This window comes from Eubalaena glacialis, chromosome 17 (genome assembly GCF_028564815.1).
Source record: "Eubalaena glacialis isolate mEubGla1 chromosome 17, mEubGla1.1.hap2.+ XY, whole genome shotgun sequence".
Lineage (NCBI taxonomy): Eukaryota > Metazoa > Chordata > Mammalia > Artiodactyla > Balaenidae > Eubalaena > Eubalaena glacialis.
In genome coordinates, this window is record NC_083732.1 from 56,336,800 (window position 1) to 56,361,587 (window position 24,788).

The window sequence follows — 24,788 nt, forward strand, 5'->3', positions numbered from 1 at the left end:
CTAATTGTATAAAAGTATCAGTATAAACCATTCATGATATTCCTTTACGACTTCTAAAATCTCTATTATTGTATTTATAACTATAGACACTTGTTCCTTTTTTTTTTTTTTTAATTTTTATTTGTACCTTTCCTCTTTTTTCTTCACTCTTGCCTTCAGATCTGTCTTTGTCTATTTTCCTCACTCTTTCAGAAAACCAGTTTTTGGTTATTTTTTCTATTTAATTATTTTCTGATCTTAACTTTATTTTTTCTACTAAAGATTTACCCTGTAGTTTTTCTTCTAAACTCTTGAGAAAATGCTGAGCTTATTTATTTTCCATCCTACTAGTTTTTAAATCAATGCATTAAAGCTGTAAAATTTTCTAAGTACTCTTTCAATGTATTCCAACAGTTTTAATATCTAATACTTTCATTATGGCTATTTAAAAAGATTTTGAGTTTCACTGTGATTTCCATCTTTAATGCAGAAGTTATTTAGGAATGTGTTTCTGAACATATGGGTTTTTTTAAAATTGTTGGTTTCTAATTTAACTGCATTATGATCAGAGAAAATCTGAATGATGTAAAGTCTGGAAATACATTCAGAATTCCTTTATTTAATACATAATCAATTTTTAAATAAATGTCACATATGTCTTTGAAAGGAATGTGTATTCTCTATTCACTGAAATAGGTATAAACATTACACACATATGTAATACACGTGTCTACTGAATCAAGCTTGTTAGTTTTATCAAATCTTCTCCATTTTTACTAATTGTTTTCCTGTTTAATGTATTAAATTCAGATTAAAACATATGTTTAGAAACTTCCACTGAATTGTGCACTAGTCAAACCTGGTCAAACTTGGTAACTCCCCCCACAGTCTGCTTTGCTTGTGTTTTATGCTGTGTTATTAGGTACACAACGTTGAACCATGATTATATCTTCCTAGTGGATTATTCCATTTGCTACTAATACTTTGTGTCTTAAGGTCAATTACAACTGATGTTAACCTTCCTGCACTAGCTCTCTCCTGATCTGTACTTCCATAGCTTATCTTTCCCTATCCTCATTTTTTAGACTTTCTGTTGGTGCTGTTTTAGGTATGTTCTTATTAAGCCCATTGGAGAGGGATCATATCAATCAACCAACCAATAAACCTGATTGGATAGTCTATCTTTTAAAGGTTAAGTGAGTTTTTTTGATTGAATAGCTTTTCTATTTGGGGTGGGGAGTGGGGTTCTCATTTCCCTCCTTTCCTGTATTAATAGGTTTTTGAGGTTTTTTTTTTAAAGTTTCTTTCCCTCTGAGAATTCTCTCAAATCCTGAAATTCAGTAGAAAAATTTACAACTTTATTTTCACCCATCTGTAACTGAAATTTAACATGTCCTTCACTTATGAATATAAACAAACCATGAATAGTTTTTATAGTACCTCTCACACTGTCACCAATAGAATTCACAGATAATTTCATCTTACATTTCAGTTTTAATAGAGATCTAGAATAACTATTTACACTCAAAACCACTTTGAAATTATAGTAATTGTTAAAAGCATGGCTTGCTCACTAATATGTTAATAAATAAGCATATATGTACTACCATATTATAAATTTGTAAAAATACCTGATAGCTATATTTCAGGAATAATTGGTTCCCTTTGTAATGCTATGTGTTTTGTTTTATAAATTTAAAAACATTCTGAGAAAGGATCTATAGGTTTCACCAAACTACCAAAGTGTTCGTGGCATAAAAAAGGTTAAGAAAAAAAACCCCAATATATTAAAGTGTACAACATCTGTAGTAAATTTGTATTCCAACTTGATTTTGTTGGCTGTTTTGGTTAGTATTAAAGTTTTTCAAACATTCTAGAAATTTGGGTTGCATGCTTTTGTGAAAGATTTTTGGTGCTGTTTTTGTTTTTTAAATTTTATCTCCTCCTATGTTCCCCCGTGGCATCTGTTTTGTAGCTACCTCCACTTAGGTCTCCATTCCAAAACCAGTCCTAAGATGGTGGTTCAGAGTAATATTATAGACCCCGTCACAGAGTCAGTGGGGACTTAAGTTAAATTCCTATTTATTATGGTATGTCTCCTACCTTTCTAAGCTCTCAGCCCCATGAAAGTTGAAGCAGTGGTTAGTAGAAGCTTTTTTCAGCCTCCTTTCTTGAGCAAAATATCCTGACCCTACTCCTTGGCTTCAAGCAGGGAACCAGAATCCAATCCTCTACCTCCTGTGGATAAGGTGGCCTTTGTGGGTTTGGGCAGATTTAAAGGGAAGGGATAAAAATGCTTATATATCGCCATCTTTAACCAGTTTTATAAGGAGAGGTCTAAATAGTGTTTGTTTATAGTCGGTAATTTTAGTTTCTCTCTTTTATCTAGATTTTAATTATTTTAAACTCAGGAATGAATGTTGATTTTGTTTTTACCAAAAAGCTTTAAAACATCTGTCTAGTCTAGATAATCATATACCTTTTCTCTGACTTGTTAATATGGTAAATTAATTTAATATTTCCTAATATTGACTCAATTGTGTGTCTAAATGAGCTGAATTTGATTATGGTATAAATTTCTTTTGAACAATATATTTAAGATATTACACCAATATTCACAAGTGAAACTTGACTCTCTTTGTGTATTATGTGGGTGTGTCATCTTTTTAAAGTTTGGTGTTACCATGTTAATGGTTTCAATAAGAACTAGGACGACTACTAAAATTACTTTCTGATTTTATGAGGCTGGCTGTGTAAATCCAAATTTGTTAATTCCATCCAGAATTTAGGAAATCTTCCCTTAGATGTGGAGCTCACCTCCAATATTGTTCTGCATTTCAGTATTTTGCTTGGTTTTTAGCGTAGCTTTGTGAAATCTCAAGGATCCAACACATGATCAGAACCAGATGGCAGTGTTCCATGTCACCTCCTTTGTGCTGGCAAGAATTTCCAAGTTTTACATAACTGAGCTGGTAGGCTGCAAATTTAATTTGGGGTTGGATTTTTAGGTTAAAAGAAAAAAAACCTCCAAAAAGTCTAGTTTTATGTTTAAAAAATATTTGGAATCCCTATGGTAAAATATTACTTTGTAAACACATTTGTACTTAGTCATGTTATAAGTAACAGAAAATAGGCATATTGTTCAGATTCCAACATTGGTACTGCTGCAGAAGGATAACCTTAATGGTACATGCTACCAATCCATCAAGCAAGGGAATCATACTTCTCACAGAGGAGTGTTACAGCTGCCACAGAAGCTCGGCTCCAGTGTTCCAAAAGATGTGGCCTGGGGCAGAGAGGCACCAAAGGAAAACATACCATATGTCCCTGTTTTACTTCCACAGAAAAAAAGGGGATAGACTACAATTGTGTTCCTCAAGAGACTGGTTTTCTCATTAGTTAATGAATATAAAAAAGGAACATGGAAAGATTCAAAAATAGGCTAAATTTACAATTTCATTTGTAAAAAATTGTAAAATTAAGGGATGTATGTCTATGATCTGCAAGGTCTCTTCTAAATCTAAAATTCCATGATCCTTACCTATAAAAATGTAATTAATGAAAGAATGTCAAAGATGCCTTTGTGCTGTCTCTGTGACAGGAATGGCATTCTTAACTGTGTTATGGTTCTTTGTTTAGGTACACTGTTTTTTTTTCTCCCCTTCAGGCAAATTCTTTTTTTTCCCTAATAGCTTTGATATAATTTCCTTAAGCAAGCAGTATCTAGTTCCACTGAATGTTTCCTCCTTAACATCTTACTCCCACAGTTTTTCTCTGCAATTTTAAATGTCTGTAAAATAATCTTAATTTTCCTGATTTATATCATATTTATTCTTAGGATCTTAAACTTATGGTTATTTCCCCTAGGAATATCTTTCATTTTGTATTCTTAACAAATGTTCTATTGTCTCAGTGCTATGAAAGAAAGAGATTTTTCTAGACACAGTATTTATCCATCATCAGCTTATTTTAAGTTTTATACACAGACATAGCCTACAATCATGTTTTAACTCATTACGGTAGAGGACTCTACTAACAAGACCAAGATTATGGGTTAGATCTCCAAGTGGATTACTGAGTCCTGTTTATTTGTCTCATGGCCAAAGATTACACTGTTGATCCTAATAAGCTGTTTTGCAAATGTGTACCTTTTGCTAAAAAACTGCCTAGAAGAATACGGATGGCTCAGTGCAAATTCATTACCGCCATTAGAAAATATTCAAAACACATGCCCTAATAAAAGAGGAAGAACGGGTTGCTATTCCTACCCTCAAGATGGTACTGATAAATATAATTTACTATATTTTCTGAAAAATCATCTTTTTATGTTACTGCATGTTGAGCAATGATACTTGGAAACTGAACTTATACTTTGTAATAAAATATCATACAATAATACAGGAAGGTATCAGAATTACCTTATAGTAATAATTTCCCCTGGATTTGCCCTTATGAACCAGCTACAGTTGATTCTGGCAGGATATTCAGAAGGCCAGCCTGGGCTTGTGATTATACCACTTGGTACTCGAATTTGTTCTGGAGTTTCTCCACAAGCTGGAAGATAGTCAAAGCAATCTTAGCTAATTATTATACTTTAAAACAAAGCATTAAGTAAATCAGTATTTATTTAAAAAAAAAAAAACTTCAGACATCAAATCATATACAATAAAATATGGTATTGCCGACCTTAAAAAGCTTTTATTATTCTAATGAAATTATTTTATTTTCTTCCCTTTTAGTCAAAGTATCTTATTCTAATTAAATACAACATTTTAGGGAGGTGTGGAAGTTTTCAAATTGGATCCCTGAATAACATTAAAATTGTTAAGATTGCTAGCTTTAGCCATGGAGATCAGTTGATCCCTCTATCTTTTTTCAAAATTCACTTTTAAATTTATTTTATTATAAACTACCTAAAGTTCAACTTTATTGAACTACATTTTGGACACTTTAAATTAAAAAAAATCAGATAAATAGTCTTCTGAACAAAATAATTAAAGGAAAGCACATATAAACATAACAGTAAGATGCTGGGTTGTTAAGAAGTTAGTGGCTGATTGGATAAAGACAGCAAAACATTACTTCAAAATTACTTCAAAGCAGTTCTTTAATTCATTCCATGAATACTTCGAAACTTTATTACAGGGTCATAAATGATTCCTAAATTATTTTAAAAATAAAGGCTTGAAATAGTCAGTGATTAAAGTAGCATGATGTGGTTAGATATCTAAATATTTTAGAACAGAGAATAAATTCAAACTACTACCAACACTTTCCCTGTATTATTCTCCTTTCATTATCTTGAACTCTCACAGTTCACATTTTACCAATCCAGAATTCAGCTGATAATCTGACAATTTATTCTCCTTTAATTTATAAAAGAGTCACTGGTTACAAGAAAATGCAATGAATGTTTAAACCTTCAGGAAAATGTAAAATCTTGGAACCTCTTATCTGATACAATTTTGACAAACGGGATTAGCTTATTTTTAAAGTAAGAGCGGATTAGAAGGAGCAAATTAGAAGCGGGGAGAGCAGCTGCCAAAATGACCATTGTGTGTGTGTGTCTGTGTGTGTGTCATAGAGGTTACAGTCTGCTCAACTTAGGGTAATTATGCTAGGAAGTAATTTTACAAAGTTTGTATCCATAATGATCAAAATAAAAGCAAGCTATATTACTCAAAGAGTCAATACTTATTTCTATAGAATTACCCATTCCCTGAAAAAAAACATGCAATTGAGGTTTTAAACCTCTGCAGGTTCATGCCTAAAATGCGTCTAGTCTGGAAGTAGGGTATACCGCCAAAGGGATCTTGATTTTAATCACTTTTCAAACACAGAGATTCATGGCATAAAACACAAGGATATAATATATCAAGAGCCTAGCATACATCTTATTGCCCACACACAAAGCTGCCAATTTTTTTTTTGTTAAATTTCATTAAGAGTAAAATTTCCCTTACAAACCAGTGTAATTTGATACTTTAGAAAAAGACTAAATTTATCCAAATGTGATTCTATTTTGGGCTTATTAACACTGAAGTGCCAGAGTTTTGCTTCCAACCTTGTTCTAATGAGTTATTATCACAATAATTAATGAAAAGATGCCCTAAATCATTTATAAGACCTTTTTTCTTTCTTTACCTCCTCTTGCCAAAGCATTTTGTAGCAGTATACTGAACAAATTCTTAAGTTCATGAAGATACAAACGTACAAATAAACTGGCAAAAACTATTATCATCTCTCCCCCAGGATGTAGAAAACTGTTCATTTTCATTAAAAGATTCATTTACATTAAAGAGAATAATACAATTTTGAGTTAAACTGTGTTTAACTTACAAGTATAACACTGTAAATGGCATATAAGTACTGAAATACTTATTAGCTGATCTAACAGCAGTGAGACACATCCAAAAACTGGGTAGGAATAATCTGTGACAAAGCAAACAACTCTTAACCTTTAAATAAATGGAGATGGAGAGACTAATTATAGGGAAAAACTAGAAATAATTTTATTAGGTTTTGCTTAAAATTTTTTCCCCCAAACATCTGAGAAACCCATAGGTGGTGCTCTTATACCAAAGACTAAAGAAATGATGATCTGGTATGGATGCTCAAAAATACTGTTGTGAATACTTTATTTTCACACAATTGCCAAAGGATAAGACATACCACTCGTAAATAAGAGTGGTTATTTTAAGATTCAGTATTTTACATTTCTAATTCACTTAGTACTTTTATAACATTATTTATAAATATTAATGATTCTCCCCAATCAAAAACAAAATTATTTTCTCTTAATGGGTTATGAATACGTATTTTGCTTAAATTTTGCAACATGACTGAGTTTGGCATTTTGTTTTAGATCCAGCCAGTGGCTTTTTATCAACATTTTTATACGTACAATATTAATACATTGGGCATGTAGATTAATATACTCTAGCAGAACCATAACTTATTCCCTTTTATATATGAGAAAGAATAAATCCAAATGCTCAAACAGTGTGATAAACATTAGAAATCATAAAAAAATTTCCCCCCCTTTTGAGCTTAGAGTTTGCCTATATGTACTGGTAGATTTGGAATCAGAAGACGTAGATGCCACCTGCTCTATCTGCCACTATTAGCTTTGCCACAGTATAAACTACTAAACCTTTTTAAGACTTGGTTTCCTCATGTGTTAAAATAAGGAGTTGCTGTTTGAATATCTCTAAGGTCTATTTCAGCCCTAAATTATGGCCCCCCTCTTCATCATAATATATTTCCACTATATTTCTGATACTTATCAAGATGCACTGATACATTTTTTTCGTATTTCATCACTTTGCATTTTCTCTTTGACCCACTGAGATCACACTTCCAATTCTTACCTTTACCCCTTAAGAACTGTGTTAGCAAGCAAAGGCCATCACGGAGCTCACCACCAAATCAAATGTACCCTCACTCCCAATGGTACCTGATCTCTCCAGAGCATCTGACAGTAATTTTTTTCCTCTTGATACTGTACTACCTTGACTTTGCTGACATCACTCTTCTGATTCTTCTAACTCAGACTATTCAGTGTTAGTTCTCTAGCACTAGATCCTTCTTCCTCAGCCAGCTCCTGATATATTGGTGTTCACGGTTCATGCCCAAGCCTTCTACTCTTCTCACTCTCTATGGAAGATCTCATTCACTCCTACATTTCCACTATGATCTATACTTCATGAGTTTAAAAATCTTTAACCCAGAGGTTTTGCATAATCAAGGGCCCACTGGACATTCCAACCTCAAATTCAACATGATCAGAACTGTGTGTTTCTCAAATCCTTCTGTTTATTCTATATTCTGAATCGTTATTATCTTAGGCATCATGTTTGGCAAAAGGAATAGTCATTTCACCTAATTCAGGTAAAAAGGAAACTTACTTTAAGAATACCACAAGCAATCTCAAGGACTTTTTAAGCATAGGAAATAAAGCTCACAGCAACTAAAACTAGAAATCTCAAAGTCAGAACCTGGGCTGCCTTCACCACCTCTTAAATCAAGGCTTGCTTTATTTCCTATACATCTGTCTCAATCTTCCAACTGGCTTTCTGAGTCCTCTATTTTTCCATTATTTCAGTATCTTATAATGATTTCCCATTCCCAACTTATAATAACACTTCAGCTTAAGTGTCTACCATCAACTGTAATTTCACTGTTTTCTTATTTTGTTATATTTATACTATTATTCATTTCATATTATATATACCCTTTTACATAAAGGATTTGAGGTGACTTATTATTGGAATCAGTTTGATAATACTTAAGCATCCACTTCCTCAAAAAACTGCCTACCACATAGAGTGCTGCAAGAATTAAATACAATTATTTTGGTAAAGGAATTAGCACACTGCTTGGATTATGGCAAGTTGTTAATAAATAACGTCACAAGATATGCCAAATCAGATTGGTTGGCAGTAATGCCTGGAATGAGGTACTGAGATGATTACTAAGGCAGTGTTCAGGCTAAATGGGAAAGAGGGCAGTGACTGTTCATTTAATATGTGCTGGGCACCATTACACTCTTGAAAGAATGGGAAATTATGCCACAATTAACTGGTTATCTGACATGGGTTGGGATACATACTCACAAAACATTGCTTTATGGAATGAATTTATTTTTGCTCTAAAGAAAATTTTTATTTGTTTCTGCTAGTTTTAACCTCATCTTTCTAGATTTTGACTATATTCCACTTTAGGATGTACCAAACCTGACCTTCTCTTACCTCCATTTATTCTAGCCCTATCTTCTCTACTGTTTACACATAGTTATTTTATCAGTAGCTACTGTCTGGTTATTTCTTTAATAGAATTAGTTTATATGTAATTGGCAAATAGAGGAATCTTGTCACTATAATGCAAAGTTGTGAAAGATCTTATTCCCAGCATATTAATGACTTGAAGTAACCAGGGGCAGGAGAAAACTCCTACAGAAGCACCTTCCTTTACTGCAAGAAGTGGTTACTTCTACTGGTTTAAAGAATTACTTGACTTTCCTTTATATTAAGCTATCTTGGGAGGCTGCAAGTATAGATGGAGATGTGAACACCTTTCCCCACTATCAAAATAAAATAAAACAAAACACCTTAATTGATGAAGGGTATCTCCGAATTATGTTTTTAGTTTTGATTAAACTGGTCTCCACTAGAAGCAAATATCTTCACGGAGGAAGTATGAACTCCAGAGTACATGGCTGCAAAGTACGGACTGGGTCTAGGTGTAAACGTCAGAAGATATCTGTGCTGCCATTTGGATCGATATTTTACTTGGTAGCACTAAACTTAAAAAGTTATACAGCTGGAAGCAATCTGTACCAACACTACCTTTCTCATAAGCCCTGTTAGTTTAGTGTTCACTTTTGCAGAATGTGAGATTTTCCAGGAACACACACATGGCGTTATGGCAGGAATGACTGTATTTTAGTCTTTGCTCATTTTGCTTCCTTAATATATCTCTTAATAACCAGTATCAACTTTTTGTTCTCAGAACACAAATATCTACCAAAAAAAAACTATTTAATTTACTTTAGTCAGTATCTTTCGATATAAACAAATGCTCATGTATTTTGGATGATGATGATGATATGTAACTCTACTTTTGATAAATTTCCCATAACTCCAGAAACAGAAGCTCCCAAATTAAAAGGGTTCTAAACATTCATTCAAAAAAGGTAGCAACAACAACAACAACAAAACAAGTAGCAACTTTCAACTTGGATAGAGACTTCTTCACAGGAGAATGCAGTGATTAGGTTATCTGATTAGTCCCCAAAAGCCTATTTCATTTGTAGTGAATCTAGTGTACAGGACATTTGGAATGAAAAATAAAAGAAAATGGCATCATTACAATGCTACTGGTTAAAATGCACTAAAAGGCTAAACTAAGTATATACAGTTTTAGATTTATCATGTATGTTCTCAATTAAGAAAAGGAGAATTAACTGAAGAATAAATAGGTAGAGATTCTCTGATGGAGTTCTTAATGAGATTTTGATAATTTCCGGGTTTAAAACACAAAGATCTCACTGTATAGTTTAGAAGACAGGACAAAACTGATTGAGAAACACTCAAGACTTCATGTTTATCCTGATACTAGTTCAATAATCCCACAGAAAAGCAAATAACTATGGTTTTAAAACTAGATTAGTACACCATACCTATTATCTTTAAAGCAACCATTTAAAAAATATAAACTGTTCAAACAACCTCTACTTTAGAGGCCACATGGGAGAGAAGAGGGTAACTTCAAAGTAATGTCAAACTGCCCTTCAATTTGAGATTTCATGGTTTTTAAAGCTTGAAAAAAAGAGGCACGCAAGGAAATTTATGGTTAGAAATGAGCTACTTTTAAAAGAAAAAGTACAATTTCCTGTTCCACAGATGAAGAATTGGATTTCTTTTCAAAACTGACAAGGGTTGTTGGCACTTTATGACTAAAAGCGACCTGCAGTCTTTGTGCCTTTGGTTTTAACAAACCACAAAACTGAAATATAAGTAAAAATCAGCTATGTTTACTGACCCCCTTAGTACATAAGATACAATACGAAAAGCACAAAAGAGGAGCATGAAGAAAATTAATGCTCTCATAGGCATTGAAGTTTTGTAAAAATGATTTATGCTTATTAACTGAATCCAAGAAACATATAAAATATAAACAGGTATGAGAGCATACAAGACAGTATGATCCTAAATGATATAATGCATAAAGTAATTTAAAGCAATGTATCATAGGGCATGGGGTATTATTAAACAGAAAAAAAAAAGGCCTACATTTGGGCCTGCATTATGTAAGTCAAGTTTACTCGACTATTAACATAATATTTCTTTCATTGAAAAGAAGTAAAAAGAGCACATTCCAAATTAGAAGAATTTCATGACTCAATTCTACAGATACTAGTTAAAGCAAGATAGGCTACTGCTAAAAGAAGTGATATGATATAAATATTCTGTAAAGATTACTTTGCTGTACTGTACCCTGTGGGAAGGGAAACCGGTGAAGCAAAGAGATCAGCTAAGAAGCAAATACAGAAGTTCCTCTACTTGTAAAATTTTACTTTATGAAAGTTTCAGTATGAAACAAAAGCACGCACACCCTGTTCACAGCGAAGGACAGCATTTAGTCAACAGTGGTCACTATCATTTGGCCATCTCGTTTTTCAGAGTATAGAGTGTTTTATAAATACTAACTCCATTTTGGCTGTTAAATACAAAAGCAATTCCACATGTTGAAAATACGAATAAGAAGGGTTTGATTCCAAAGGAAATAAATGACATTAATAAAATACCATCTTCAAAATAAAAAATTAGTAAGCAAATGGTGACTGTTGAACAGCCATATGGGATGAGAGCACAAATGATTCTGAGGGTAATAAGTGAATCAAGTAATAAATGGAAAATGCTGTGCCTATGTAAGCAATAAAAGGCACCGAGACATGGGAAAATTAAAATGTATAGTTAGATGATTAGTATGGAAAGCAGATACCAACTGGCTCACTGTTAATTTAGGAGAAGGGCACCAGTTTGAAAACTTATGGCTAAGTATGGTGCACAGTGCTGAAGATGAGATTTTTGTTGCAAGTCAGAAGCTTATGGTTCACAAGTTCAAGGCCCATGAGTATACTCAAGGTGAGGCGTGTGTGGTCAGGTCTGTGGGTCCCATGGCTGATGATAATGTTACTGCCTATCAGGTACTTCCTTTTCTTGTGTCTTTTCACATTTAATTCTTACTATTATTAGCCCTATTTAACCAATGAGGAAAAAATGGAGGCACAGAGAAGTTAAGTTATTTTCCTAAGGTCAGAAAAAGTAAGTGTCACAGCTGGGATTGGAACCCAGGCAGTAGGCTTCAGAACTGCACTCTTAACCACTAAGACACACTACTGCCCACTAGGGAGCTGCCTATGACACCTGGAATAATTATCAGGGGGGTGGGTGGAAAGCTGCCTCCATAGAATTTCAATAAAGATAAAAACGGTCTGTTTTGGTAAAAAATGTCTTGGTCCTATATTAATGTGGAGAGAAAAGGTATAGGATCAATGATAACACAGAGAAAGAGGGTACACTTAGATTTAAAGCTTCTAAAGACTGATTCCTATTTGCTACAAATCTATATGGGGACTGCAGGCAGGAGGAAACTGCTCCTTAGTCTCTTTGGAATTAAAAAAATGACTTTGTAAACAGGATTCTAGAACTTCCTTTAATAATAAAACGTACATATATATACATTAACTATAGGTTAGCTGATTAGGGAATGGGGCAGAATAGAAGCAATAAGGGTATGCAGTGAATGCTGAGGGAGCTATTTCAAAGGAAAGAGAAACAGAGAAGAGGAAAGTAGAGAAGGCTGGGTGATTAGTGAAAAGTGGTTGTGTTCTTAAAGATGCTTAATACTGGACAGATGGGTCAGAGTTTACAAAGCAAGCATACTTAGTATGAAGGCCATGGGTCACTGACAACACAGGGCAAGTACCAAGTGAGTATCAGAATCTGCAAGATGAATGATGTGGAAGTACAAGAGTGGTCCTTTGGCAGGCTGTGCCCCGTATGACACAGCTCAGCGCTGCCACTCAACAGGGAACCAAAGAAGTCCTGGCCATTAAGAAACTCCTTCAGTTTGAAAATCCCCTTCTTGCAACTTGACTGGGTTTGTTGCTCACACTTAGCATCTTGATTTCTTTGCCCCTTGTTGTCCAGACTCCTTTAATACCTGAGCTGCCATAATGGAAATGTCAGAACAGTCAACACACTAAGGATGGACTGAGCTGGAAGGAGACAGAGGTTGGACGTGATACTATCCCTGAGAATTACTCCAAATTTCATTCTAACTTTTTCAAGAACTCAGCAAACTGAACTTTTCTTTTTAGGGAAATAAGTAGTAGCACTCTAACAGCAATATTTACTAGTCTAAGATGAGAAAGCTTTTAATTATCATTTAAAAGGTAAGAATCAGGGGGCACCTTCAAGATGGTGGAGGAGTAAGACGTGGAGATCACCTTCCTCCCCACAAACACATCAAAACTACATCTACATGTGGAACAACTCCTACTGAAACCTACTGAACGCTGGCAGAAGACCTCAGACTTCCCAAAAGGCAAGAAACTCATGTACCTGGGTAGGTTAAAAGAAAAAAGGAAAAAGAGAGACAAAAGAATAGGGACGGGACCTGCACCTCTGGGAGGGAGCTGTGAAGGAGGAAAAGTTTCCACACACTAGGAAGGCCCTTCACTGGTGGAGACGGGGGGTGGCGGGGGGGAAGCTTTGGAGCCACGGAGGAGAGCGCAGCAACAGGGGTGCAGAGGGCAAAGCAGAGAGATTCCCGCACAGAGGATCGCTGCCGACCAGCACTCACCAGCCCCAGAGGCTTGTCTGCTCACCCGCTGGGACGGGTGGGGGCTGGGAGCTGAGGCTCTGGCTTCGGAGGTCGGACACCAGGGAGAGAACTGGGGTTGGCGGCGTGAACACAGCCTGAAGGGGGCTAGTGTGCCACGGCTAGACGGGAGGGAGTCCGGGAAAAATTCTGGACCTGCTTAAGAGGCAAGAGAGGGGGACTCCCGGAAGATGGCGGAAGAGTAAGACGCGGAGATCACCTTCCTTCCCACAGATACATCAGAAATACATCTACACGTGGAACTGCTCCTACGGAACACCCACTGAACGCTGGCAGAAAACGTCAGACCTCCCAAAAGGCAAGAAACTCCCCACGTACTTGGGTAGGGCAAAAGAAAAAAGAAATAACAGAGACAAAAGAATAGGGACGGGACCTGCACCAGTGGGAGGGAGCCGTGAAGGAGGAAAGGTTTCCACGCACTAGGAAGCCCCTTCGCGGGCAGAGACTGCGGGTGGCTGGGGGGGGGGAAGCTTCGGACCCACGGAGAAGAGCGCAGCCACAGGGGTGTGGAGGGCAAAGTGGAGAGATTCCCGCACAGAGGCTCGGCGCCGAGCAGCACTCACCAGCCCGAGAGGCTTGTCTGCTCAGCCGCCGGGGCGGGCGGGGGCTGGGAGCTGAGGCTCGGGCTTCGGTCGGATCGCAGGGAGAGGACTGGGGTTGGCGGCGTGAACACAGCCTGAAGGGGTTAGCGCACCACAGCTAGCCGGGAGGGAGTCTGGGAAAAAGTCTGCAGCTGCCGAAGAGACAAGAGACTTTTTCTTCCCTCTTTGTTTCCTGGTGCGTGAGGAGAGGGAATTCAGAGCGCCGCCTAAACGAACTCCAGAGACGGGCGCGAGCCGCGGCGATCAGCGCGGACCCCACAGCAACAGGGGCGCAGAGGGAAAAGTGGAGAGATTCCCGCACAGAGGCTCGGTGCCGAGCAGCACTCACCAGCCCAAGAGGCTTGTCTGCTCACCCGCCGGGGCGGGCGGGGGCTGGGAGCTGAGGCTCGGGCTTCGGTCGGATCGCAGGGAGAGGACTGGGGTTGGCGGCGTGAACACAGCCTGAAGGGGTTAGCGCACCACAGCTGGCTGGGAGAGAGTCCGGAAAAAGTCTGCAGCTGCCGAAGAGGCAAGAGACTTTTTCTTGCCTCTTTGTTTCCCGGCGCGCAAGGAGAGGGGATTCAGAGCGCCGCCTAAACGAGCTCCAGAGACGGGCGCGAGCCGCGGCGATCAGCGCGGACCCCAGAAACTGGCATGAGACGGTAAGGCTGCTGCTGCCGCCACCAAAAAGCCTGTGTGCGAGCACAGGTCACTCTCCACACCGCCCCTCCCAGGAGCTGGTGCAGCCCGCCACGGCCAGGCTCCTGTGAGCCGGGGACAACTTCCCCGGGAGAACGCACGGCGCACCTCGGGCTGGTGCAACGTCACGCCGGCCTCTGCCGCCGCAGGCTCGCCCCGCATCCGTATCCCTCCCTCCTCCCCCCCCCCCCCCCCCCGCCCCGGCCTGAGTGAGCCAGAGCCTCCGAAGCAGCTGCTCCTTTAACCCCGTTCTGTCTGGGCGGGGAACAGACACCCTCAGGCGACCTACACGCAGAGGCGGGTCCAAATCCAAAGCTGAACCCCGGGAGCTGTGCGAACAAAGAAGAGGAAGGGAAATCTCTCCCAGCAGCCTCAGAAGCAGCGGATTAAAACTCCACAAACAACTTGATGTGCCTGCATCTGTTGAATACCTGAATAGACAACGAATCATCCCAAATTCAGGAGGTGGACTTTGGGAGTAGGATATATTAATTTTTCCCCTTTTCTTTTTTTGGTGAGTGTATATGTATATGCTTCTGGGTGAGATTTTGTCTGTATAGCTTTGCTTTATAATAGCTTTATTTTACTTCACTATATTTTATCCTCTTTCTTTCTTTCTTTCTTTCTATTTTTTCTCCCTTTTACTCTGAGCCGTGTGGATGAAAGGCTCTTGGTGCTCCAGCCAGGCATCAGGGCTGTGCCTCTGAGGTGGGAGAGCCAACTTCAGGACACTGGTCCACAAGAGACCTCCCAGCTCCACGTAATACCAAACGGCGAAAATCTCTCACAGATCTCCATCTCAACACCAAGACCCAGCTTCACTCAACGACCAGCAAGCTACAGTGCTGGACACCCTATGCCAAACAACTAGCAAAACAGGAACACAGCCCCATCCATTAGCAGAGAGGCTGCTTAAAATCACAATAAGGCCACAGACACCCCAAAATATACCACCAGACGTGGACGAGCCCACCAGAAAGACACGATCCAGCCTCATCCACCAGAACACAGGCACTAGTTCCCTCCACCAGGAAGCCTACACAACCCACTGAACCAACCTTAGCCACTGGGGACAGATACCAAAAACAACGGGAACCACGAACCTGCAGCCTGTGAAAAGGAGACCCCAAACACAGTAAGATAAGCAAAATGAGATGACAGAAAAACACACAGCAGATGAAGGAGCAGGGTCAAAACACACCAGACCTAACAAATGAAGAGGAAATAGGTAGTCTACCTGAAAAAGAATTCAGAATAATGATAGTAAGGATGATCCAAAATCTTGGAAATAGAATAGACAAAATGCAAGAAACATTTAACAAGGACGTAGAAGAACTAAAGAGGAACCAAGCAACGATGAAAAACACGATAAATGAAATTAAAAATACTCTAGATGGGATCAATAGCAGAATAACTGAGGCAGAAGAACGGATAAGTGAACTGGAAGATAAAATGGTGGAAATAACTACTGCAGAGCAGGATAAAGAAAAAAGAATGAAAAGAACTGAGGACAGTCTCAGAGACCTCTGGGACAACATTAAACGCACCAACATTCGAATTATAGGGGTCCCAGAAGAAGAAGAGAAAAAGAAAGGGACTGAGAAAATATTTGAAGAGATTATAGTTGAAAACTTCCCTAATATGGGAAAGGAAATAGTTAATCAAGTCCTGGAAGCACAGAGAGTCCCATACAGGATAAATCCAAGGAGAAACACAAGACACATATTAATCAAACTATCAAAAATTAAATATAAAGAAAACATATTAAAAGCAGCAAGGGAAAAACAACAAATAACACACAAGGGAATCCCCATAAGGTTAACAGCTGATCTTTCAGCAGAAACTCTGCAAGCAGAAGGGAGTGGCAGGATATACTTAAAGTGATGAAGGAGAAAAACCTACAACCTAGATTAATCTACCCAGCAAGGATCTCATTCAGATTTGATGGAGAAAATTAAAACCTTTACAGACAAGCAAAAGCTGAGAGAGTTCAGCACCACCAAACCAGCTTTACAACAAATGCTAAAGGAACTTCTCTAGGCAAGAAACACAAGAGAAGGAAAACACCTACAATAACAAACCCAAAACATTTAAGAAAATGGGAATAGGAACATACATATCGATAATTACCTTAAATGTAAATGGATTAAATGCTCCCACCAAAAGACACAGACTGGCTGAACGGATACAAAAACAAGACCCATATATATGCTGTCTACAAGAGACCCACTTCAGACCTAGAGACACATACAGACTGAAAGTGAGGGGATGGAAAAAGATATTCCATGCAAATGGAAATCAAAAGAAAGCTGGAGTAGCAATTCTCATATCAGACAAAATAGACTTTAAAATAAAGACTATTACAAGAGACAAAGAAGGACACTATATAATGATCAAGAGATTGATCCAAGAGGAAGGTATAACAATTGTAAATATTTATGCACCCAACATAGGAGCACCTCAATACATAAGGCAAATACTAACAGCCATAAAAGGGGAAATCGACAGCAACACAATCATAGTAGGGGACTTTAACACCCCACTTTCACCAATGGACAGATCATCCAAAATGAAAATCAATAAGGAAACACAAGCTTTAAATCATACATTAAACAAGATGGACTTAATTGATATTTATAGGACATTCCACCCAAAAACAACAGAATACACATTTTTCTCAAGTGCTCATGGAACATTCTCCAGGATAGATCATATCTTGGGTCACAAATCAAGCCTTGGTAAATTTAAGAAAATTGAAATCGTATCAAGTATCTTTTCCGACCACAACGCTATGAGACTAGGTATCAATTACAGGAAAAGATCTGTAAAAAATACAAACACATGGAGGCTACACAATACACTACTTAATAACGAAGTGATCACTGAAGAAATCAAAGGGGAAATCAAAAAATACCTAGAAACAAATGACAATAGAGACACGAAGACCCAAAACCTATGGGACGCAGAAAAAGCAGTGCTAAGAGGGAAGTTTATAGCAATACAAGCCTACCTCAAGAAATAGGAAACATCTCGAATAAACAACCTAACCTTACACCTGAAGCAATTAGAGAAAGAAGAACAAAAAAACCCCAAAGCTAGCAGAAGGAAAGAAATCATAAAGATCAGATCAGAAACAAATGAAAAAGAAATGAAGGAAACAACAGCAAAGATCAATAAAACTAAAAGCTGGTTCTTTGAGAAGATAAACAAAATTGATAAACCATTAGCCAGACTCATCAAGAGAAAAAGGGAGAAGACTCAAATCAATAGAATTAGAAATGAAAAAGGAGAAGTAAACACTGACACAGAAATACAAACGATCATGAGAGATTACTACAAGCAACTCTATGCCAATAAAATGGACAACCTGGAAGAAATGGACAGATTCTTAGAAATGCACAACCTGCCGAGACTGAACCAGGAAGAAATAGAAAATATGAACAGACCAATCACAAGCACTGAAATTGAAACTGTTATTAAAAATCTTCCAACACACAAAAGCCCAGGACCAGATGGCTTCACAGGCGAATTCTATCAAACATTTAGAGAAGAGCTAACACCTATCCTTCTCAAACTCTTCCAAAATATTGCAGAGGGAGGAACACTCCCAAACTCATTCTACGAGGCCACCATCACCCTGATACCAAAACCAGACAAAGATGTCACAAAGAAAGAAAACTACAGGCCAATATCACTGATGAACATAGATGCAAAAATCCTCAACAAATACTAGCAAACAGAATCCAACAGCACATTAAAAGGATCATACACCATGATCAAGTGGGGTTTATCCCAGGAATGCAAGGATTCTTCAATATACGCAAATCAATCAACGTGATACACCATATTAACAAACTGAAGGAGAAATACCATATGATCATCTCAATAGATGCAGAGAAAGCTTTCGACAAAATTCAACACCCATTTATGATAAAAGCCCTGCAGAAAGTAGGCATAGAGGGAACTTTCCTCAACATAATAAAGGCCATATATGACAAACCCACAGCCAATATTGTCCTCAATGGTGAAAAACTGAAACCATTTCCACTAAGATCAGGAACAAGACAAGGTTGCCCACTCTCACCACTATTATTCAACATAGTTTTGGAAGTGTTAGCCACAGCAATCAGAGAAGAAAAAGAAATAAAAGGAATCCAAATCGAAAAGAAGAAGTAAAGCTGTCACTGTTTGCAGATGATATGATACTATACATAGAGAATCCTAAAGATGCTACCAGAAAACTACTAGAGCTAATCAATGAATTTGGTAAAGTTGCAGGATACAAAATTAATGCACAGAAATCTCTTGCATTCCTATATACTAATGATGAAAAATCTGAAAGTGAAATTAAGAAAACACTCCCGTTTACCATTGCAACAAAAAGAATAAAATATCTAGGAATAAACCTACCTAAGGAGACAAAAGACCTGTATGCAGAAAATTATAGGACACTGATGAAATAAATTAAAGATGATACAAATAGATGGAGAGATATACCATGTTCTTGGATTGGAAGAATCAACATTGTGAAAATGACTCTGCTACCCAAAGCAATCTACAGATTCAATGCAATCCCTATCAAACTACCATTGGCATTTTTCACAGAACTAGAACAAAAAATTTCACAATTTGTATGGAAACACAAAAGACCCCGAATAGCCAAAGCAATCTTGAGAACGAAAAATGGAGCTGGAGGAATCAGGCTCCCTGACTTCAGACTATATTACAAAGCTACAGTAATCAAGACAGTTTGGTACTGGCACAAAAACAGAAATATAGATCAATGGAACAGGACAGAAAGCCCAGAGATAAGCCCACACACATATGGTCACCTTATCTTTGATAAAGGAGGCAAGCATATACAGTGGAGAAAAGACAGCCTCTTCAATAAGCGGTGCTGGGAAAATTGGACAGATACATGTAAAAGTATGAAATTAGAACACTCCCTGATACCATACACAAAAATAAACTCAAAATGGATTAAAGACCTAAGTGTAAGGCCAGGCACTATCAAACTCTTAGAGGAAAACATAGGCAGAACACTCTATGACATAAATCACAGCAAGATTCTTTTTGACCCAGCTCCTAGACAAATGGAAATAAAAACACAAATAAACAAATGGGACCTAATGAAACTTAAAAGCTTTTGCACAGCAAAGGAAACCATAAACAAGACCAAAAGACAACCCTCAGAATGGGAGAAAATATTTGCAAATGAAGCAACTGACAAAGGATTAATCTCCAAGATTTACAAGCAGCTCAATAACAAAAAAACGAACAACCCAATCCAAAACTGGGCAGAAGACCTCCAAAGAAGGTCTTTGTATTTCTCCAAAGAAGATATACAGATTGCCAACAAACACATGAAAGGATGCTCAACATCAGTAATCATTAGAGAAATGCAAATCAAAACTACAATGAGGTATCACCTCACACCAGTCAGAATGGCCATAATCAAAAAATCTACAAACAATAAATGCTGGAGAGGGTGTGGAGAAAAGGGAACCCTCGTGCACTGTTGGTGGGAATGTAAATTGATACAGCCACTATGGAGAACAGTATGGAGGTTCTTCAAAAAACTACAAATAGAACTACCATACGACCCAGCAATCCCACTACTGGGCATATACCTTAAGAAAAGCATAATTCAAAAAGAGTCATGTACGACAATGTTCATTGCAGCTCTATTTACAATAGCCAGGACATGGAAGCAACCTAAGTGTCCATCGACAGATGAATGGATAAAGAAGATGTGGCACATATATACAATGGAATATTACTCAGCCCTAAAAAGAAACGAAATTGAGTTATTTGTAGTGAGGTGGATGGAATCTGTCATACATAGTGAATTAAGTCAGAAAGAGAAAAACAAATACCATGTGCTAACACATATATATATGGAATCTAAAAAAAAAAAAAAATGGTTCTGAAGAATCTAGGGGCAGGACAGGAATAAAGATGCAGACATAGAGAATGGACTTGAGGACATGGGGAGAGGGAAGGGTAAGCTGGGACAAAGTGAGAGAGTGGCATGGACATATATACACTACCAAATGTAAAATAGATAGCTAGTAGGAAGCAGCCGCATAGCACAGGGAGATCAGCTTGGTGCTTTGTGTCCACCTAGAGAGGTGGGATAGGGAGGGTGGGAGGGAGACGCAAGAGGGAGGAGATATGGGGATGTATGTATATGTATAGCTGATTCACTTTGTTATACAGCAGAAGCTAACACACCACTGTAAAGCAATTATACTCCAATAAAGATGTTAAAAATAAATAAATAAATAAATAATAAAAGTTAAGAATCAGTGCAAGCAGAAAACTTTATATTAATTTATAACTCACACTGCGGAGACTCTATCATTACTTTCAGACTTATTTCCAGAAATCATACATTTCTACGGCAAGCAGGATATCCTATATCCAGGAAATCCTATATCCAGAATGAATATTAAATGGATATTCATTCCTCTGTATTAGTACAGATACTTAAGAATGAACACAGCAGTATCTTTATTCCTATTATTTTTAGTGATTTTTTTAAGGACCAAAATATTCACTTGGTCATAAACTCTATTCAAGGCAGGTAATTCCTTGCTTTCTTAAAGCTCACTAATGTCCAGAACAAACAAATAATAATCACAGGCTACATGGCAGTAAAATAATATATATTTTAAAAAGTCAAGATAGGTACAAAATATGGAAAATGAGAGAAGGAAAAATAGAAAACACAGTTTTTTTAGTTCTAATAGGGTCACAGCACAATATGAATAAGATCAGAAGAGTATTCTTAATGGAACTAGCTAACTAGCTTTATCCTAAAATTTCTAAGGGCAAGAATAATTTTGAATTTTGCTAGCAAAGCATAAGATAAAATGAATCCAGAAGATTCAACCTTTTATATCTTTTTTTAAAAGGACATAAAAGGGCAATTTTTTTCCTGGAAGAGCATAAAAACGATTGATATGTTACCTCCATTTTCTAAATTTAAGCACTCCAGGTGAATGAAATGCTAAGCAAACTACGACTTCTATTTCCTGAATGGGAAAAACTATTAATTTCTGAAGTTTACTGTGATTCTTGCTGGAAACATAGAAGAGGTAAGGCAGAATCAGCACATGAGCAAAGATAAATTGGCCTTGGAGTTCACAATTTTCTAAGTCATTTCTATCAGCCTTGATACAGTTTTTAGTATACTCACATCTTCTTCTGAGAGTGTTCCAGTCTTGGTGTCTTCTGTCAGGAGTAATACCCAGAAACAAACCTAATATCAGACTCTGTTAGGGAGGAGTAAAGAACTATGATGGACTTTGTTCTGGATACTGTATTTCTATCACTGCAGCTTAAGATCAAATCACCCCCTAACTTGTACTGGTCTGTTAGTCAACTTGAAAACCAAAATCCAGTTTGCTTACCTGCTAAGTGACTGGCTTTTGCACAATAGATGCATAGTATCTTTAAATCCATGCCTTAGCAAAAGTACAAAAAATTAACATGATCTCACACTGAAGAATTATTCTCAAAGTAAAAAAAGGTTTATTCTCAAAGTTAAAGAATGGAAAAGAAAATGTCGAATGTTTGAATGCAACTTGTTTTTTACCTTCAATGGATCTGGCCCACTCACTTGAGCAGATAAACTTCACTTCTACCATCTAAGCAGCGCACACTTCTGTCACATTACAACCTGTTCTGTCTATGGTACTGGTACATTTAATGTTCTGCTGTTGAGTTTATTTATTGTTTATTATAGTAATATACAATTCTAAGATATAACAATCTTGCTATAAATATGTAATTGTTCAGTAAATATGTGACAACATATGAAATGTTATGACTATGTAAATGCTTCACATAAAATATATTATTGTATAATAAAATGTTATAAACAATAATTATATAGCATATATTACATATAAAAGTATAATATATAATATATAATATAATAAACATTTATAATATATAAACATTATAATACTATACACTATAGTACTATATAATACTACCATTACTTTCTTTTCTAAAACTTACAGGCAATGCTCTACTCCAAAAGCTGAAGTGTCTCAAAAATAAACTCTGAAGGCAGGCAATGCCTTTAAAAATTAATAGTTTCCTAAACTAATGTGTTGTTGGTTTTTAAAAAAACTGTACTCTGTCTTGTATTCTCCACTCACTTTCTTCATTTGAAGGACAGTTTCTTGGGTCCACACTAAGTTCTATTTTTATATTCTAAAATCCTAAAAACCCTAAAATATATAAGCTTTCTTTTTTTTCTCTCCGTTTGAAACATGGATAAAAGACACTGTATTGGTCAAAAGAATTGGTGAAACTCTTTTTCATAAGTTTAGCAAGAGGTCCAGGTATTTAACTGAATAATTGAAAATAACATTAAAATAACAGGAAAGGTACAAAGGGCCACTTGCACCTGCTGCTTTATTCATGCAACTTTTCTATATTTAAAAAAAAGCTGGAAACTGCTATCAAATAATTATAGTTTAAGCTTCATTTCCTTTCAGACTTTTTGTTTGGAAGATCTGAAAATTCTAGGATAATAAAAGTATTACCAGACTAGATGTTCTTCCACAGAAACTTCAAAATACCGTATTATTATTTAACTGTGGTTAAAACAAAAGCCATTTTACTACAGTGCTCCACACTTCCGTAAAATGTTGCTAAACAATCTGTAAGCAAACTATTGCAATTTAGAAAATAATATCTCCTACTTTAAAAGGCCACAACTAAATTATTAGTTTAAAAAGGCTTATAGGACCAGCAGTGTACTAGGCCTTTGAGTACTAGAATAGGAACTATAAAATGAAAAAATACAAAAGCAAGAAAGGGTGATGATTTTGATGAAACAAAAATTCTGACAGAACATAGGAAGAACAACGCCTAACAACTACTATTTTCTATACTCTGCTAATTCAGTTAATATGAACAAGGATTAAGAAAGAAACTTCCCAAGCAGATAACTCTCTTTCTCCACACTCAGAAATTTCAGCCTTGCCTGACAAAAGATTTGAAGTCAAATGTAAAGTAGACTCAAGATCAGGCTAAGCTCAGGTAGAGCTTTTAGCTACGGATGTTATGAGGTACGAACATTTAGCAGCTGTATCACTGGTGAATTGGGAATAACGTGTTAAACTTCATACATAAAAACTTTCTAGTCGAGAAAGCACATGCCCCAACATCTGTTCCTACTAGCAACCAGAAAATCTTTTTTAAATTTCAGGGTAGTTTTTGCCTAACCATAAAAGAACACCAATCCTATTCTTTTATTCTTTGCAATGTCACAACTCCAGGCCATGAATCAAAAAGAGAAGTAAACAGTTACATTTCTGAACAGTTTGGGGAAAATAAAAGGTTGGGACTTCAATAGAAACATAGTAAGAAAAAAGTAAAACCAGGAAAACATGATTATATGCAGTGTAAGTGCTCTCATACCTTGCAGATAGCTGTGTAGATCAGTACAATCCTTTTTGAGGGCAATCTGACAAAAGGTTTCTAGAGTCACTAAATTATTTATGACCTTTGATACAGTAATTCCAATTCTAGAAATCTATGCTAAAGAAATAATCTCAGAAATTAAAAAAGGATTAAATATATATTAATATGTTCCTTGTAACATGATCCAGACTAGGGAGAACCCATTGGAAAAGAATCCATTGATATGTTTAAGAACATTACAATATAGCCACAGGATGGAAATTTTATACAGGCATTAAAATAACTATGAAAAAAATATATTCTATAAAATGTTAAATAGAAAAGGCAGGAGATAAAATTACTTACAATCCAAATGCATATACAATTATCTTTAAGGTATGAACAGAAAAAGTACAAATGAAGTAAATTATAATATTATTAATTAGACTAAGAATGCAGGGTTAATGGGTGATTTTCGTAATCTTTTTTCCAATTTTCCTAAACGTTTAATGAAACTTGTATAATGCATAAACAGAATTTGTGAAAACAAGTAAAAAACTGACTTGGAAGTAATCAAGAGTAATGAGGACATAATCAAATTATATCTAGAATTACACTTTTTAAAAAAAATTGAAGTGTAGTTGATTTACAATGTTGTGTTAGTTTCAGGTATCCCGCAAAGTGATTCAGTTATAC

General features: G+C 36.6%; 1 protein-coding gene across 2 annotated transcripts in view; it reads right to left on the reverse strand.

The window, feature by feature from the left end:
• The window catches only part of LRP12 (LDL receptor related protein 12), an 80,551-nt gene that overhangs the window by 13,131 nt on the left and 42,632 nt on the right, over window positions 1–24,788 (reverse strand). For both annotated transcript variants that reach the window (XM_061171484.1, XM_061171483.1), the window contains one exon: window positions 4,398–4,533. In XM_061171484.1, the coding sequence (XP_061027467.1) occupies window positions 4,398–4,533 (136 nt within the window). The remainder of the gene's footprint in view (window positions 1–4,397; window positions 4,534–24,788) is intronic.